The following is a 19959-nucleotide window of genomic DNA, read 5'->3' as shown; positions in this document are numbered from 1 at the left end:
GATTGTTCATACTTACAGTACAGTATCTCGTAGTCACCCGAGTTAGACATTATATGCTTATTGTCTGGGGACCAGTCAAGGTGTGTGATGTAGCTAGAATGTCCCTAAGAAAAGAGTAATAAAGAAAGCATTTAGAGTTTTGAATGACAATTTCCTACTTTACTAACATGCGCCAGGAATCCTAAGGGATGAGAGCATCATAGCCCAAGGCACCAAAGGGTCCAATGGTTCTTTTTACCCTGTCCTCTTAGAAGCCGAGGACACAGTAGACATAGGTATGTGAAGAGAACCAGTGCTAGAAGAATCTGGCAGGATTGTGGTGTTCAAAGGGCTGCACACAACAGGAAAACTACCAAGTTACTGGAACCTGGGAGAAGCCTGCTGGTGTCTCCTCCTCACACACCAGAAACAAGCACCCTCCACCTCTGCTAGGGAATCCCAGGAGGACTCTTAAGCTCCCAGCTCAGATGATGCTGTGCACTACCAGGCCTGCCTTTAACGCATTCACCCTATGTCCCTATTAGAGTGCTGCCTGTCTTGAGAATGGCACTTCTGTCATAGGTTGTATACACACACGTTTCCCTGTGATCTCAACACTGTAGTCCTGCACAACAGCTGGACCCAAGCTAGTCACTGACTCTTCAAAACTTTCCTTAAATAGGAAAATGTTAATATTTTGCTGCTTGGCTTTTAGTAACACTGGAAATGAAAACAACAAACACTACTAAATACTTAGCTGTTAGCTTCACATGTAAGCATTTGATGCATCCCAACAAATCAGGTGAGTCATAGAGATCTAACGGTTTGTCAGCGTTGACAGACACACGCTTAGTGGCTTCATCTAGCCAAATTCTGTACTTCTGGAATTAAAAGCTTCCTGCATACAGTGTTTTAAGTTAATAAATTCAATGTATCTCAGATACAGTTTTTAATGATCTATAAGCTTCTTAATTATTCCACTCTCCTCCTGAAGCCTGATTAAATGTGTCCTAAACTACTTCTGGACCCATAGCCTTCTTCAGAGCATTGCAAATACATATGCTTATGTCTTAGTGAACTGAATTGTGGAAATTTGGGAATTATGAAGCTTTCTAGATAATAGAGATTGTAGGTATGTTGGAAAACAGGTTGGGGAATCACTTGCAGTTGAGAATATTAGCAACAAGAGACCAGTTTTTAAAGCCAGAATGTATTTCTGAGTGAGCATGAGGACATGCTAACACATCATTTATAGACAAGTCTCAGGTCTAGCTCTGCTGTCTAGGGATTAAGCAGACTAATCTTGGCAATGCACATTCCTCTAAGTGTTCATTCTGACATAGACGTCCTTTGGATGATACCTGCATCTTAGTGAAAAGCCTGCTGCCCTACTTAGGAGAGAATGAAAAACACTGTGTGTCTACATAACACTTAATTATGTGGACACAGCGGACACAGCGTGTGCAGGTTCGTCAATGCATTTTGCTCTCAAAGGCTTATTTGGGGACAAGGTTTGACTCATGTTGGAAAACACAATGGTTATTTCCCCAATAGCAATGTCAACAATAGCACAGAGATACAGTGCAGTCATTGGGAAGTGGGAAAGGGTCTGTAATATCTCACACCCCCAGATGTGACCATAGTGTCCTCTCCCAACTTACAGGCTCAGGGACAGAATGGGCTGAGCATCCCCATTCTAAGCCTGGAACCTGAATGCTGACAAGATTTAAAGCCCATAGATTTTGGAGCATTTCATATTTTGGATTTCATGGTCAACTGAGATATCCCAAATCTAAAACCCTTGTGAGACAAAGCACTTCATGTCAGATATTCAACCTGTGCACACATAGAGTAGGAAAATTGTGTGTCACCACACCGGATAAGCACAATGGTACAGAGTTTCCTTATCACCTTGAAACTTTAAGACAGTATTCAAAGCTAGCACTGCACTTACTGCCATTCGGTTACCAGATGGTACAATCACATGCTAATCACAAGTAATATGAAGAACACAGCACCCAGAGAACAGCCATGAGCATTCAAGTGTGGCATTGCATGGAATACTGAGTCCTAACTGAGTAGCCATCTCTAGTTGAGTCATCCTATAGAACTTTCTATAGTATGAAAATGCTCTCTATCTTGGTGGTCCAGGGTCGCCTGTAGTGTCTAAGTAGCCAACTTGTAATTAGCAGTCCAAGGACTCTGACCTGCACTTAACATTATGAACAGAAAGGTGTGACCAGTAAGTACCATACTGGATTAGCAAGGGCTACAAATTGTCAATTCTTTTTTTTTTTTTTTTTTTTTTTTAGTATTTGAAAAGTTCCTCTTACTATTTAGTGCACTTAGAGTAAGATGTGGTTCTGTTTCTGGACTCTAGTCTCTCTATTCCCGAACAACTCTGATAATTCTGCAGCACATGGGCAGTTTCAGATGAATATCAGATCTTTTCTCAAGCTCATAAACAACATGGTGAATGTTTACAGCCACATCACAGAGTGTGCAAGGACCAGGCTCCGTCCTACCTACTTCTGTCTAGACACAGACCATATCCACCTGGGCTCAGCCTGTCTTCCTGCGATTTCACGTGGCTTCTTGGGCTTGTTCTGTTTACTCTCAACACAAGGTTTTGTTCTAGTAGCAGGGATTAAAGATAGGGTCTCCCAAACTTTTTACTTCTTGAGATATTCTCATTAAGTTACTCGGCTGGGTTTCAGCCTCTAAGTAGCTGGGATGACAGGCCTGTGCCATCGTGCCCATCCTCATAGGTAATTTTGCTGTCATCCCTCCTACTCTATTTAAAGAACAGTTCCTCCTTCATTCCCCAAAAGAAGCCAGGTGGTGGAGGAACACAGCTTTAATCTCAGCACTTGGGAGGCAGAGGCAGGCAGATTTCTGAGTTCAAGACCAGCCTGTCTACACAGTGAGCTCTAGGACAGCTAGGACTAACCCTGTCTTGAAAACACCAATGGCCTCAAACAAACAGTTAACAGTGGTTTTGCTAGTCTAATCAAATCTAGCAGACTGAAGTACACTGGCAGAGCCCTAGTCCGTAGCACCTGTTCAGGCTCCTAGACACCCCCCCCCCCCAACTACTACTTGGCTCTGGGGGACTGGAGGACTGACTGAGAGGGTTGTCTTTGTTTCTTCTCTTCCTCTTTCTGCTTAGAGACAATGGCTGGAGTTCCCTAGGCTACATAAAATGATGCTAGGCACTGAGATGCAGTGGAAGGAAAGGAGACCATGTGTGAGAGAGATGCTGGATCCAACCCAGGGCCTGCTACAGACTAGGCAAACACGCTGCTACTGAGCTCTGATTTCCAGTCCCTGAAGACCTCTTTTAGATGAGTCTATTGAGGATTTGGTCTAATGCTTGTTATGTTAATGTTAAAATTGCATGAGAATCCACAGGTAAGGGTTCCTACCATCAGTTGGTTTTAATTGGTTAAAGTTGCTGGCGGTCAATGGTTGGGCAGGGAGACAGAAACAGGACTTTAGGGTTGTCAGGCAGGGGAATGGAGAGAGAAAGGAGGATTGAGAATGGTCATGCCAGCAAAGGAACAAAGACCAGGCCTTAGAAGTACAGGACAGAGACATAGTCAACATGTAAGAGTCGGGGAAGGGTGGCCTCAGCACCCCTCCTCCCCCAACTAGGTCTAGGGCAACATGTGTGTGTCTTTCATTCAGGAACCCAGAACTCTGGGGAAGACAGCAAGGATTGTGTGCAGCCGCCGGCACGATTTGAGCAGGATTAATCAACTACTGCAACAGATGGTTCTGGGCCAGAAGGCTGAAGACAGATGCTCCAACGTTTTGAGGAAGTCAGCTGTCTATATAAATTGTTTAAGTTTTGGAAGCTATGTTTGTGTCCTTCCTATGTATTCAGGTAATATTTAATTCATCCTCACATCTCTGACAGGGCTGAAGACTAGCTATAGTCTCATAATCAAACTGAAGTTGTTTAGCACTGAGGAAGATGGTCTAGATTTGAAAAGGAAGGTTTCAGATGGTAATGCAAGTGAAAATCAAAACAATTCAGATATAAAATTGTAAACTCTTTTAAGTTAGGATAGATGTTAGAATAGTGTACCTAAAACTGGCAAAATTGATTGCCTGGACATTATTAGTATATATTATACCTTATAGTATACCTGTTACTATGTTCAATGTATATCCGAGAGAAAGGCCTTTTAATGGATGAAAAGGGGGACAGTAGATTTGATCTAATGCTTGTATTATTACCTATGTTCCCAAAAGTCCACAAAAATCTGCATGTAAAACGTTGAGGGTCCCTGACCTAGTTGTTTTTAATTGGTAAATAAAATGGCCAGCGGCCAATGGCTGGGCAGGGAGACAGAGATGGGACTTTAGGATTTGAGGGCAGAGACAGAGAGAGGACTGAGAACCGCAGTGTCGGGAAAGGAGAGAGACCAGGCCTGAGGGTGCAGGAGGGAGAGCACAGCAATCATGGAAGAGCCTGGAAGAGCAGCCCCAGCCCCTGCCCCCATTAGTCTAGGACAGCAAAAATGGAATATAGATTTTATTAAGTAACAGCCCAGGAGTATTGGAGGGGAGGTGCAAGCCACGTGGAAGTTTGGGAATGGCCCAGCCATTGAGCTCTTTAAGGCATATTAATATAGAAGGCTGTGTGTGTGTGTCTCTTAGTGTCTTACACGGCTTCTGCTGGGGTGATTTGAGCAGGACTTATTGGTTACAGCAGTCTATATCACTAATTTTATTTGTTTGATTTTTCAAGACAGGGTTTCTCTGTGTAGCCCTGGCTATCCTGGAACTCATTCTGTCGACCAGGGTAGCCTCAAACCCATAGAGCTCTGCCTATCTCTGCCTCCCAAGTGCTTGAACTAAAGTCATACACCCTCACCGCCTGACAGTACTGTAATTTTAAAGCTAGGAGTACTTTGTATAATCTACTATAGTAACTGCAAAGCACATAACTCTATTCAAATCTGAGGTGCTTTTGTGGTTTATTTTCTTTGAGATTTCTAGGAAGTTTAGATGAATCAGGACACAAAAAACAATAAAAACATTTAATGGTCCACAAAATAAACAATTAAAAAATAATTGTAAAATAATGTTTTTGGAAAGAGAAAAGGTAGGTATCTTGTTGAGTGCTGCCCAGTGGAACCATCACTCATATTTTGTTTCTGGAAGGACAATGTGTAGGGACACTTAAACCTGCCTGCTGCCCTGTACTAGAGCGCTCAGATTTGCATCCTTGCGTTGCCCCATCATCTATGAAATAACATGTCCACACACAATAACACCACAGGGAGGAAGACTGCAGCTGCTCAGAATGGTTATACTCTATTACACGGGTTATTTCCTAACACTCTAGTCTGTCTCTTTCTTTTTTTTGCTCCACTGTTCATGTAAACGTTGGCCAGTATCAGTGTTAGGTCTCGGGCAGTACAACAACCAGTGCATATACCCAGAGCCCACGGTGGGCTACAGAAGGCTTGCTGACAGCTGTGTAAGCCAGCACTCCTTAGGAGCTGGTGAACCTGGTTCCTATTGCCAGGAGGGGTCATTTCCCTTACCTAAATAACAAAGCCCACGCCTGACCTCCATGCTCCCTCCATCCCCATGTTAGACATTAAAGCGAGCACCCTTAGATCCCCACTCTCTTCACACCCCTCTGGCTGGTCTCCCCGCAATTCCCTCGCTCGCTATGCTGTCTCTCTTGCTTCCCTAGCTCTGGCCATATTCAGCATGCTCCCCCAACAATAAAAACCTTTCCCTTAGCCGGACTATGGCGTGGCTTCTTTACTAATCCCTTTGCATACAATCAGGAAAACGACTGGAAGGAGGGGCCAGCATCTGCATTTGAATCCTGAGCTCTAGCTGTACCATTTTAAGAAAGGAACTATTAAAATTCAATTTTATGAAAATAAGATTCAGAGAAGCTATCAATTTGCTTGAAGTCACAAGTTAGTAGGTGGCTGATCCAGCCTGGTCCAGTTTGTCCTCTAATAGCAGACAGAGCAACAGTAGCATCTGAGCAGGCGGTGGGGTAGACAGAGCAGGGACAGAAACACAGGCTGCCTGCAAGAGCCGTGCCCACCGTCACAGCCCTAACGGCTCTGTGTACGCACACAGGTCCTGAGACTGTCTCATGTGATTAATGGACTGTCATTTCCCAACATTTCCAAGGTCCTTCTGCTTGTCAGCTGTTAGACGCCACTATTTTTTTTCTCTGCTGGGTAAGTCACATGGTAATACAACACATGGTAATAATAAAACACACTCTGAGGATCATAAGCACTGCACAGTCTGTCCTTGATGGCAAATGAGGAAAACTTTAAGTTCTAGATCTGCCATGATATCAAGACAACTGCAAAAGGAGGACTGAGTTAATAAGCAAGTAGCCCACACTGCAGCCAACTCTAAAGCCAGATTCCCACTCCATCTCTGTGAGGTGGTGCACCTCCACAGTCCTAGGATGCAGGAGGCTGAGGCCGGCCTGGGCCACATAAGAAGTTCCTGTCTCAAAACAAACCATCCAAACAAACAAAATATAGGTTCTGTAAGGTTAAATCATATTTCCTATGCCCTATTTATTAAATAAGCTTTGGGGCCTGTTTATTTCTGTCAAGAGGTTACAAACTGAAGCATGATTTAAAGTTAGGCAGTGAGATGGCTCAGTGGTTATAGACCTGCGTGCCATGAACTTGTGTCCCAGCACTGGAAGCCATGCAGAGCTGTCCTCTCGCCTCCAATGTGCACTGTGCACATGCACTCACACACAAATCCTGCACGTGATAGTCAAACAACTTACAGCCTACCATGGTTAAGTTAAAAAATCCTCATAGTGAAATAGTTTTTCCTTTTTTCTTTGTATGTGTGTGTGCATATGTTCCATGTGAATGCACATATACACACGGAGGCCAGATGACAACCTCACATTTCTTCACCAGTCTGGAACTCACCAAATAGGCTAGGCTGGTGGGCAGTGAATCCCAGTGACCTGCCAGTTTCTGCACGCACAGGGCAGGAATTACAATCCAGCACCACCACGCCTAGCTTCTTATGCTTAAACCAAGGTTCTGGGCTCTACCCAAGGCCCTCAAGTTCGCAGGACGAGCACTTTCCAGCTGAGTTGGAATATCTTTTTTTTTTTTAAATCTTTTTTAATATACTACAGACATTAAGTTGATAAATTAATTAAAAGATGCAAACAATGATTTGTAACTTGTTTTCAAAAGAAAGAAAATATTTTTAAATTAAGTTCTGCAAGTATCTCAGATTGCTTGTAGACCAGTTTATAAGTGGACTGGTTTTAGGGTATGGTATAAAACATATGGAGCAGTAATAAACAAATCTCTCTTCTCAAACACTAAGTCTTTGCTCATACAAGTCCAACATTCTTATTTTCTTTTCTGAGATAGTCTCATTATGTAGACCTGCTTGGCCTTGATCTTGTGACCAATGTTCTTGCCGCTGCCTCCAGACTGCTAAGAGCACAGGTCTGCGCTGCCAGGATAAGCAAACTGAAAACTCCGAATGCGAATGTCCGAAATGCTTAACAATCTAGAACTTTATAAGCTTGTGTGATAGGTGGGTCAAAACACAAGTGTACTAAACACACTGTATAACCTTATCTCTGTGCTCTGAGTGTAAGAAACGGACGAATCAGTGTTTCTACTTCAATTTGGCCCTAAGATCTCTTATAATGAAAATATAAATATTCGAAATGCCAGAAACCTGAAAGCTGAAACACTTCTGGTGCTAAGCATTTTAAGTAAAGCATAGTCAATCTGTGTAAAATAAGTAAAATAATTTTCAGCCCCACACTACATGTGTGTTTAGAAGAACTAATTCTTTATTTATGCACGTGAGTGAATTGTTTTATCAAGACTATCAAAGGATTTGTGCCACCATGCTAATTCATCACGTCATTTGCTAATTCTGAATAATTTCCTAGCACACATGCTAAGTTACTCCATTTTGAACATTTACTGAGTATTTATACGCCAGACACCAGCCTCAGTTCTTTACACACATTCGCTTTGCTGCTGCTTCTTCCTTCCCTCCCTGTGTGCTGTATATATATATGGGGGCCAGCTAGTGTCTGCCTTGTCCCTTGAAACAGGGTCTGTCATGTAAGCTGGAGCTAGGCTATAAGTCAGTGAATCCCAGTGATCCTCCTGTCTACTCCCCAGCGCTGGGTTACAGGCATGCATGTCCATGCCCAGCGTTTTATGGGGGTGCTGGTAATTCAAACTCAGTCTTCATGCTTGCACACTAAACACTCTTACTTACTGAGCCATGTCCTCAGCCCTGCATTAGCTTCTTTTAATCCTGTGAAGTAGAAACTACTATTATCCTTACTTTACAGGTGAGAAGACTGAAACAGAAGGTTAGAGTAACCTGTTCAAGGCCACACTCGTGTCCAAGTGAGTAAGTGAAATTCAGGTAAGGAGTCTGATGTCTGATGCAGTCTGTGTCTGTAGCCACCACGGCCTATTACCTCCCTACTCTTCATTCCCATCCCGTGTGAGAGTGAAGCTAGGCATCAGATACGCTGGCAGGTAACCCGCACTGAGCTGCAGCTGCCCTTTCAGCTAGACTTCTCGGTGGCGGTGTGCTTGGTTTGTTTTCCTTTTCTTCTTGGCTCTTTGCTGAGTGCCCCAGCTGGCCTGGAACTACAGATGAGTGCTACCATGCCTGGCACCTGTACCTCTTGAGGACAAAGGGACACATCTTCCAGATAGTCTTGGTGCCTAGGCCCTTTCTTTAGTGTGAGCAGAGTTCCTACCTTACAGTAACCATGCAGATTATCTATAGAATTTAATTTTCATCTTTTAAAGATGACCTTTTACCTTCAGAATATGGAAATCCATTTCAGCTAACTGTCTTAAATGCAAAATATTACCACATTACATTACTTACTAAGCTCAAGGACAGCCAGGGTTAAACAGAGAAACCTGTGTCAAACATTAAATAAACTCTTAATACTAGTTAGAGGGAGAGAAATGCTGAACTCAAATGTAAGGAAGAGATAGGCAACTGTGTTCTCCAGTTAGGTAATCACAATTTTATTTTTAAAAGAGATTGATTTAATTATGTATATGTGTGTGCCCAGAGAGGGCAATGGATTCCCTGGACCTGGAGTTATAGGTGGTTGACAACAGCTCAATATCAGACTGGCAATGACAATCAGGTCCCTGAAGGAGCAGCATTCCTTACTTCTGAGCCATCTCTCGAGGTCTCTCACTCCTTTTTACTGAGATATGGTCTCCAGTAGCCCATGGTGGTCTCAAATTTATTGTGTAGCTGGGGATGACCCTGAATACCGATTCTTCTGCCCCCGTATGCCAAGACATGGGATCCCAGGTGTGTGCCACCATACCTGGTTTATGATGTACTGGGGACCGAGGCAAGGGACTGACTCACCATGTCCCAGTTCAGGCATTCTCAGTTTTCACAGAAATAGAGTTTAAAGCAGCTATTAGGAGAGTAACAGCTATGTCACTATGAACATTTAATTCTCCTCATAACAGAATATCTTTCAATCACTGTGTCACTTAGGTCATTCATTCTACTTTGCTACTTACAGTGCACTTTCCATATCTGCTGTATTTTCTTCCGTTTTCTAAGACTGTGTAGAGGTAAATAAAGTTGTCATGAGAGCCCACAGCCAGAAGAGTGCCATCTAGAATTAAACAGGAAAAAGTGCTAGTTGAAGATGTCTGTATGTATTGCTGCCTTATTTGTTGTGTATTAAATGATATATTAAAACTGTTACATCACGTCAGTTTAACGATCTGGCATGTTATGAACAAAGCTGACCACGTGGCGTCTCCTAAATCAGATGGTAACCTAGTGCAGCGCGACACTCCTCCTTGGAGACACTCTCTCGTCCTGACCCTGGGAGTCAGCCAAAGGCTAGCTTTAGAGAAACTTCCCCACATGGACTGGTGGAAGTGCACAATGTTTATGCAGTACGCTAATCAGGTACAGCTCCATACGTGGGCAAGCACATCTGATCTCACCAATTACAGAGTAGGTTTCCTTAAGAAGGACACATCACATTCTCTAGTTCTATGGTATCTTTGATTGCACCGACAACTATGCTAAGCACATAACAATTGGTCAAAGTCCACCAGTCTTTTGATTTTTAAATGCTACATTTTTAGGGGTTGTTATGCCAGGATTAAAAACAAATTAAATCAAATGAAACAGAAAATATTGCTGTTTCAAAATGACTTTTTTGGGGCAGGCAAGCTAGGTCAGAAGGGAAAGGTACAGGCTGCCAAACCTGATGGCTGGCATTCCATCGTAGAGACCATGTAGTAGAAGGATAGAACCACCTAACAAATGTCCTCTGACACATGTGCTCATACATGTTTTAAAAAACACAAATTAAACTGACTCAAATTTTTGCTTTTTTTTTTTTTTTTTTTTTTGAGACAGGGTTTCTCTGTGTAGCCCTGGCTGTCCTGGAACTCAGAAATCTGCCTGCCTCTGCCTCCCAAGTGCTGGGATTAAAGGCTGCACCACCACTCCCCAGCTCCAACTTTTGCATCTTGGTGTACATACATTTTTCTCCTCATTCAAGACAACATTCGGTGATTCTTTCTTTTTAAATAATGAAGAAACAATCAAGTTTTTATTTTTAGTCTTAATTCAACAGCTACTAGAGTCCACCTTCAGAGCTGAAGTTGTAACTCAGTGCTGATGTGTTTGCCTGCCATGCGCATGGAGGACTGGTTTCAACAGGTAGCATTACACAGACAAAACCAACCTACGGCAAATGCGCCAGTGTAACCAAGGCAGGTGTGTCCTGCATGCTTATAATCCCAGTTCTTCCAGGAGTGAGGAAGGAGAATTATAAATTTCAGGCCAGTTTGGGAAAGACTATGCCTCAAAAAAGCCAAACTAATTTTAGAAAAAAAAAAAAAAAAGATATAAATTAAACCATATACATAACAAAAACAGAAGTAACTGGAATACTATAGAAAGTTAACATTTTGGATAAAGTATACAAATAATTACTCAATGCTGAATGAAGTTATATAAAATTCTTACAATGAATTACTAAGTATTTTATTTAATAACTAACAATTATGATTATGTAACTCAAAACAAGGCTAACTAGAGTATAAAGAAGTGATAGTTGGATCCTAGTGTGTATTCTGGCTGTTTCTTTACAATGTTTGGGGGATGTCAAAAGGAGAATGTGGTAGGCAAGTGTTCTACCACGGAACTCTTTCTCTACTGCTTCTAGACTTAAGTATAAAGAGAAGCTTGCTAATTAGATGGAACACTCTGTTTAATATATATGGCTCCTTCTGTGTGCACTGTGATTTGATTGCTCTTTACTGTTTTTATCTGCAACTGCCACGTTTCATTCTAAATTTACACTGGCTCCATGCAGCTCCAGTCTTGCAGATTTCGTAGCTGCAGCCGTGGAACTGAACCTGACGCTCAGGGGACAGTCCACACTTGAAACTCTCGAACACAGAGGACTTCATCAAGCACACACGTGATTTCAGATGGGGCAGTGCATGTGACACGGGGAAGCCTGCTCACCTACTGAGTAGCGCATCACAGACAGCTGCTCATTGCCATCCGTGTGGATTGACACCAGATCTCTTGTTTCTGCATCCAGAACAAACCACCTGTTTAGGAAAGAAGAGAAAACCTAAACAACCCACCTTCAGACATTTACATCTACAGGAAACAGTAGGTGACTTTTCCTACAATTTTAATTTTAAAAACATCAATATTAACCTTATAACTATGATAGTGCATCTTCTAATTAATGCTGAGTTTATTTATCAAAAAATGCTGCTAGACAGACATGGGCCTACTTTTCATTTCTTCTTAGGAATTCAAAGACTGTCACCTGTACTTCTGCTAAGCATTGTTTAGAGACAGAAAGGTAAGATGACACTAGAGCTGACCCAGCACATACGGCAATAGAAAAGGAACAACTAAGCAGTAACCGCAAGCACGGCTAGTGTGTTCACAGCACAGCTCACAGGGGAGCCTCCGAGGAGGATGGAAGACTTAGGAGGAACGACAGGTGCATAGTGGGGAGGTAGACAGACCGGGGATGGACACACATTCATGAATAAAGTTGGTACTTTGTGAGAGGCTGGCCCACTGAAGCCACATGGTCCATGCTCACTGAACACACGATGGTGCAGCTGCAGTGCCCACAGACTGCAGAACTGTTTACGTCTGTTACCAATCCCCTGCTACCACTAAAGCACTGAGAACTGCTTTTTCAAAGAGAGAATAAGATGGTATCCCAACCAAGACTATAGAGCTACACTGAGTATCAGGCTTCAAGGTTTTTTGTTTGTCTGTTTTTTTAAGATTTATTTTTTTATGTATATGAGTGCTCTATACCTGTATACCTGCATGCCAGAAGAGGACAGCAGATCACATTACAGATGGTTGAGAGCCACCATGTGGTTGCTGGGAATTAAATTTAGGAAGAGCAGCCAGTGTTAACTGCTGAGTCATCTATCTAGCTCCAAAGCTTCAAGTTTTTAATACGATTATCAAAATTTATTATATTCTTATATATTTCAAATTATTAATTTCATAGTTGACAACCCCTAATATTAAGGCTGCTTCCAAGACACTTCAATGTCCTAGGAATGCTACACGCATACAACTTATTATTATTATTTTTTTCTACATACAACTTTTACCTCTCTGGAAGCAACCTTAGCAAGCAGCAAAGCCCAGATCATGTCCTCATGTGTGGAAATCCACACTGGTTAGAGATAGCAGCTGCTTATGAATGAAAGACAAACTCTTGTGTTTTTCTGTTTCTTTAAATGCATAGTAGATTAATTCTATTTTTGGAATAGAATTTGTCAGGTATGATATGGTTGTGAATGCGACATGACAGTTTTGGCCACGGGAATACTGTCAACCTGAATACTGCATCTCAGACTTTCTAGTATATAGATGGTGTTGCTCTTCTTGTCTGCTTTGCCTTTGTCTCTACCATATTTGTCCTCAAATAAACTTTGGTAAAAATGTCTGGGGACGGGATTGAGGGCATTACTAGAGAAGGAAATGGCTCTGATGTCTGTTAGGAACAAACTGCTCTGGCCCTGGCCATTCAAGCAGCCAACCCAGGCTAATCAGGACAAGGGGCTCTGGATGTGGAGGCTGAAGGCGTTAACTGTTCTCTGGGAAATTTTAGCCAACTCACGATGATTAGGTTGTACTAGGAAATATTTGAGGCAGGAAATGTTTTTGAGAAACCTGAAATTTTAGTAGTTAAGAGAATTGAAGACCCTAAGGAAAAGGAACGGTGGACCTGGGTCACTAAGAACAGGGATGTCCATGGAAAGTACAAGGGACAAGATGGAGGAAGAAACAGCTGGGTCTACTGGGTTAGTGAGCAATGGTGAGAGCCTCTACCAGGGGAAATCTCTATTAACAGACAGTTGGAGTTAGAGATATTATTGGGGAGAACTGGAAGATATATGTATGATAAAGAAGATAAAAGCTGGGCAGAAGAGTTTTGGACCCTGCGAGGGAGCCATTGGACCAGTGAACTTCTTTTCTGGAAAGATTGGGAAACTAGGCTACAAGCTCTAAGAGGCAGAATTTACGCTTGTAAGGGAGCTCTGGGGGAGCTGCAGCAGGACGTAAAATAGCACATGGAAAAGAGGGTGAAAAGCACTGTAGACATAGGTATTTGGATGAGCTTAATAAAGAGATTTTGCAAATTTAAGACAAGTTAAAAATATTAACATTACCCTGACCTATTTATCAACTTTCCAAGGAGAGAGAGAGAGAGAGAGCAAGCGAGCGAGCGCGAGAGCTGACAGCTGTCTGTGAGCACAGCTTCTGAGCAGCAATGGGTCATCTGTCAGCTTGTAGGTGTGTAGCTACCTGAGACTCTGATTTTGTGCGGATCCAATCCTCCCATTCTCAAGAACTTGAAACAACTGAGGCTGCTCCTCAGCAGCATTTTTATTTTTTATTTAATTTTTCCAGTTTGCCAGTGTGTGGAAGTCATAAGCTGAGGCACTGTGTGTCACTGAGACAGGGTCTGTGTGTGTCTGTCTGTCTCTGTGTCTGTCTTTCTGTCTCTCTCTCGTTAGACCCAGGAACTCGTAGACTCGGCTATCCTTGCTAGCCAGCTTGTTTCCACTCTGAGTGCTGGGCTATAGGCTGGATGCCATGCCTAGCTCCAGTCATGGCCTTTCACATCAAGAGCATTACCCTCTGAGTCCTTTTTCCCCAGTCTGGCAAATGATTTTTAAAGGAAGCCAATAAGCTTGTTAAAGTGTATGGTTTTCCTACGGATGTGCAGCAACACTGGGAGCTCTAACCCTTGTCGCTTCACGACGGGTATTCTTTCAGAAGTTGCCACTGTGGCTAGGATCTCAGTTCTTACTGAAAGTTCTAGACAAGAAAAATCTCTGCAAAACTTGTGTTTTCGCATTGTATTTACAATATCTTACTCTGGAGTGTATACAGTAGAGCAAAGCTTCTATTTGGGAGTAATGTGTCCTCACTATGAGGCTCTAATGGACTTCTGATGTAATAGCCACCAGGGATGGGAACTCTTCTGTTATAGATTAAGCTGACTTGTGAGCCTAGTACCAAATAAAAGATACACCATCCTTTATGATGACGACTTTTGTGTGTGGAGGTGGTGGGGTGAGGGTGATCACATCTCATGTAGTCCAGCATAGCTTTGAACTTGCTATTATAAAACCAAAGCTAACCTTAAAGTCCTGATCCTTCTACCTTCACCCCACAAATGCTAGGATCACAGCCATGTGCCATCATGCCCGTTATATGATTTTTAGTGACCACACACACATTTTAAAGGTAGAATTAACCTGAAGTCCCTATATAAATGCATCTCTCTTCCTTTAGAAAGCTATGCATCCATAACAGTGTCTTTTGGTTTTTGTGTTTATGGTTCTTGCTTTTTTAAACGAACCTCTAGATACAAAAACAGGAATGTTGGGGCTAGAGAGACAGTTACACAGTGAAGAGTGTATGCGACTTTTCTAGAAGACCCAAGTTTGATTCCTACTGCCAATGCTAGGTAGTTAGGACAGGCTCAAAAGCTACAGAAGACACCAGGGAGAGAAGCAGAGGACTCAACCTCAGGCCCACTGTTAGTCAAACTCCTTTAGGAGAAGTGCCCTGCTATGTTTCCTTAGTACCACACTAATGCATGCTGGACTCCGTGGCAATCACCAATGTACTCACTACTTGGCAACACGATGCAGAATTTATACATGGACACGGACACATGGCTCAAGATATTACCAGTCCATTTCTCTGTGCCTGTAGCATTTGGACATGTTTTACAGAAAACTAGTTCCTAGCCCTAAATGTGACTTAAAAAGTGAAATGAGTAATCTGAATGGCTAAAGTAGTAGCTTTTCAATCTCATACAGTAAAGTTAGGTGTTTACAGACCAAAGGGAAAATAAAAACAATGGAATATCCATGAATACGAGGCATGGAAGCAGGCGTGGAGCTTGGCAGAGCTCTATCTAATCCAGCAGTGACAGCCATATCTGCCAACAGGAGACTCCAAGTCCACACCAGTGAGCACGGACAGACTGCCAGCACTGCTATGGTGACTACTGAGGTAGTAACTACTTTACCTCTGGAGTACATCACTAAGATGGAGGACCTCACAGTCACACAGATGTTAGAAAGTAGTTTCAGTGGTTTTCAACCACATCCTTTTAATTTTTTTTTTTTTTTTTACATTTATTTACTGTGTGGGTGTGTGTGTGGTGCAGTGCATGTGGAGGTCCAAGAACAATTTTTAGGAGTTGGTTCTTCTGATTCTAGGAACTGAACTGCCAGGGTTGGTGGCAAGCACCTTGCTTGCTGAGCAGTCTCCTAGCTAATCCATCAGAACAATTAAAACAAGAACACAAAATAGGGCTCTGTGTATCTAACTGACACCTTTATTCAAACAGTATGTCTTCATGATTTTCAAATCCCGCTAGCTTTATGCTTCATTTTAGAGCTCAGGAAAACAGTGACTGACCAAGTACACACTAGAGTAGCTAAGTGTGCTATATGACATGATTTTCCCAATGATGCAAGCAGCCCACCATTTCAGATCTGCCTACCTGCCTGAGTGCGTTCCAATGGCTACCACTGTACCGCTTGGATGAAAGTCTGCACAGTGTCCTGGTTCCTAGAGGAGAAAAGGACAGGCATTTGGGCATAGGATAAAGGCTCCTAGGTTTAAGGGAACTGGTTTTTTTTTTTTTTAAATCTTTCAAAATAACTTGTTTTAAATAAACAAGAAGTTCTAGTCAGCTTTACTGTAAACCAATGAGAAATGCTACATGGACAGAAGTGGCAAAGGTACTGACTGACTAGCGAGGGTAAACAAGCGATGGGCTCGTGGCCAGGGAGTGGAACAATACAGGTAACACCAAATATGGTAAGAACTTCACAAAGAACATTTCTTTTGGGGTAAAGGCAGTATGTGCATACAGTAGTGAGAAATACAAGGTGACCTACAAGGAAGGCAGTACACTCTGCTACAGCATTTACTAACTCCAACTGTAAAACCACAGAGGCCCAAGCATTTCATAATTAATGTTCTACAAATGTACAAAGTCTTTGTAAGTTTACTACTGAAACTGAAAGGAAAGCATCCAACTCCTGCTTCTGAGTGTGGATTCACACTGGAAGGAGGCCAGACAAATGCCTTACTCTCGACCCTCCTACCAAACTGCAAGCATACATTAAATGAATGCTTCATCGAGCACCACTGGGAGGAGTCTGCACGGGGAAGCTTTGCACTCACGTCCACAAGCCTGGTCCACTCCAGCCTGTGCTCCACTGAGTTCCACATGCACACCTGCCTGTCCTGAGCACACGTCAAGAGCAAATCTTTGAAGGGATGTGTTGCAAGGCCCCAGAGTTCATCTGTATGACCCTGAAAACGAAAAAACCCTCCTTGTAAGAACCAAAGCATATTGTCGAGAAATAATGAAGAAAACGTGGGCATCCCACAGCTTACCTGGACTTCTATTTGGAAGCCATCATTAAACGTTCCCCGTAAAATAAAGTTTCGTGATGTGCCTACTAAGAACTGTTCTGCCCTTCCCTCTGCAACTGCTCTAATGGTGCCATACTGATCAGGAACCTGGAACAAATGAAGGTGTGAAGTTACCACAAACAGTGACATGCAATAATTACTACCTCAACAGCGCTATGCTCACAGCTGTCTGCAGTTAGAGGGTAATAAAGACAGACTCTAAACCTGAAACTATGTGGTGGTCTCATCAGATTGTAATTTAATGTTCAATTACATTTTATTACACAGAAGTTATAATGTATTATTATTAACATTCTTTGCCACATTTATCATAATTATCTTTGTAGAACAGGGTCTCCCACATGCTATTCAAGCTTGTCAGTGATCTAACTTGCAGCCCACTTCAGTAAAATTTACATTTATATTCTGTATGATACTGAGGGTTATAGAAATGTGGGGGAGGAAGGAAGTTCTATCCGAGCTCATAAAGAATATGGTCTGGGATTTGTTTCATGTTCTTCTGGGCAAGTTACTTAGCTTAAGACCATTCATTTATCTATGACATGGGGATAATACATTTATTCCCTATTCAGGGACCGAAAGATAAAAATTACAGCAAATCAAAACACAGCTGGCCCTTTAATCTGTAGACTCTGTATTCAAGTGCTAAATCATCCATGGACTGAAAATACTGAGGTGAAAAACCTTCTGTATGTACTGAGTATGTATGTGTGTACTGAGTATGTATGTGTGTACTGAGTATGTATGTGTGTACTGAGTATGTATGTATGTACTGAGTGTGTATCCACCCTACCCCTGCCCACCATTGATTAGTTCTTATACAGTTCAGTAAAATACTTCCATAGCAGTCACACTGTATCAGGTATGGTAAGCAATACAAAGACAATTTAAAGTTTAAGTCCATAGAAATACTTGACTACAGTGGGTAAGGGACTTCAGTACCTACAGATTCTAGCATCTATGCAGATACTAGAGACTACTCCCTTACAGAAATGAAGGGATGACTGGATTGTAAAGTATTACAATGGCCATTCTCAGGTCTCCTTGTGAGACCATTTCATTCACACACTATGTGACATACGCCCAGTGTCCTTCACACTGATAACTGATCCACAGAATGAGAGATGGCACGTTTCTTCCTCAGGAAGGGTTGGTTTTAAAATGTCTCTGCTTATCTGGATCTGCCTAGCCTGTGACAGACCCTGAGTTTAATTTCTTGCACTGCATAATAAAGCCCTCAAACTCCACATTATTCTGTTTAGAGCAGAGTCCTCTGTGTTGTAACAAATGCTTTCCTATGGGGAGGGAATGAACAGAAGGAACCAGAAAAGCTATCTCAAAATGGGACAAAATGCATGAGTAGAGTGTTTGTTTGTTTGTGTTTGTTTTTGAGACAGGGTTTCTCTGTGTTGCCCTGGCTGTCCTGGAACTCACTCTGTAGACCAGGCAGGCCTCGAACTCAGAAATCCGCCTGCCTCTGCTTCCTCAGTGCTGGGATTACAGGCGTGTGCTGCCACGCCCGGCTGTGAGTAGAGTTTTGCTTTAAGATTCCATTCCCAGCCTTACCTCTATTTCTCTTTCAAGGTTCAGATCATGATCCCACAAAATTATTTTTCTGTCTTTTCCGCCTCCAGTTAATAGCATCCCATTTCTCATCTGACAAAGTGTAAACACACTGCCATCATGAGCTTTGATTTGTCTGTTGATCTGATACACACCTAATATGGTAAGAAAAAAATGAAAACACGAGAAATAAACACGTTTTATTAGACTTTAGTATCTCTCTGGAAACCAGCTTTAGCAGAGCTACAGGGTGAATTCGCAGACAGTTCACATTTCCCTAAGCAAGAACCTGGTCCCAGTAAGCTACAGAAACATGGCAGGCACAGAGACTTCAGACTGAATGTAGTCCTTTACAGTTACAGCAGGATCATGCACTCTACAAATATTTTCTTTAAAAACCCTGTAAGCAACAGCCTTTCTCTCTCAATCTCTGTCTCTGTCTCTCTGTATGTCTCTCTCCCTCTCTGTGTTTGGTGGAGTTGGGGAGGCATTAAAGTTGTTTTTAAGTGGGTCTTCTTGTTATCCCAGGCTAGCCTTGAACTTGTAATGTAGTTGAGGATGGCCTTAAATATCTTGTCTCTACCTTCCAAATGTTCAGTTTATGTAGTGTTGGGGATCAAAGCAAGGCCTTGTGCATGCTAGCTAGGCAAGAACACTAATAAACAAGATACATCCTTAAAAAAACAAAACAAAAAACAACCCTGTAAGCTGCTGCAACAGTGCTTCCTGTTCAGACCACAGGGGATATAAAGTGCAGCTCAGCACCAACGTCAGCGTCATCTCCCGTGATAGCTTTGTGCAGTTTTAGAGTAGTGTGAGTGTGACGAGTTTGCAAAGCAAGGATCCCAGGTATCGGTAAAGCTGTAGCCAGGATCCCAGCCTCCCACCTCAGTGTCCCTGGAGCTTTGCAAAAGCCTCTGTAAGCTCAGGGCATGGCAATCACTAATAAACATTGAATTCTCCTTTCTAATCTGCTGAGAAACAAAAGAAATGACTTCATCCAAACCAAGTCCGTGTCGCTTACTCAGGGCAGGGCTGTAGCAGTCAAGGGAGGCTAATGAGACATGAGGACAGCCAGCCTGTGGGAGATAATGCCTTACAGAATTCGTTACCAGGTTCACAATGGAAGCCAGAGCCTTGTTTAAACATGGCAAAAGTCAACAAAATAGCCTTAGCTCTTGTGGAAAAACGGGAAGAAAAAAAAAAGATTTAAAAACCACTCATTTTTAAAAATTGCATAGCAACTGATGACTGGGTAAGTAAGTAGAACAGGGCTGTGCCTAGATGACTGAACACTAGGTCAAGGGGAGGTAAGGGACAACAAGTCTCGAAGGATGGACCTTAGGAACTTGCCAAGTTAAACTG

At 42.4% G+C, this 19959-nt stretch overlaps 1 protein-coding gene and 1 long non-coding RNA gene across 17 annotated transcripts in view; one reads left to right on the top strand and one right to left on the bottom strand.

The window, feature by feature from the left end:
- Eml4 (echinoderm microtubule associated protein like 4) overlaps positions 1-19959 on the bottom strand; it is a 129432-nt gene that overhangs the window by 7212 nt on the left and 102261 nt on the right. For all 16 annotated transcript variants that reach the window (XM_006525155.3, XM_006525157.3, XM_006525158.3 and 13 more), the window contains 7 exons: positions 18598-18749; positions 16993-17118; positions 16777-16908; positions 16088-16155; positions 11533-11621; positions 9555-9652; positions 17-104 (listed from right to left, as the gene is read on the bottom strand). In XM_006525155.3, coding sequence (XP_006525218.1) covers positions 17-104; positions 9555-9652; positions 11533-11621; positions 16088-16155; positions 16777-16908; positions 16993-17118; positions 18598-18749 — 753 coding nt within the window. The remainder of the gene's footprint in view (positions 1-16; positions 105-9554; positions 9653-11532; positions 11622-16087; positions 16156-16776; positions 16909-16992; positions 17119-18597; positions 18750-19959) is intronic.
- Positions 98-14608, top strand: Gm46594. The gene is made up of 3 exons (XR_003952356.1): positions 98-8412; positions 11378-11685; positions 11831-14608. It is a non-coding gene; the product is annotated as a predicted gene, 46594 (long non-coding RNA).

Source organism: Mus musculus, chromosome 17, assembly GCF_000001635.26.
Source record: "Mus musculus strain C57BL/6J chromosome 17, GRCm38.p6 C57BL/6J".
Lineage (NCBI taxonomy): Eukaryota > Metazoa > Chordata > Mammalia > Rodentia > Muridae > Mus > Mus musculus.
Note: the sequence above shows the minus strand (reverse complement) of the source record. Positions and strands in the feature narration are given on the sequence as shown.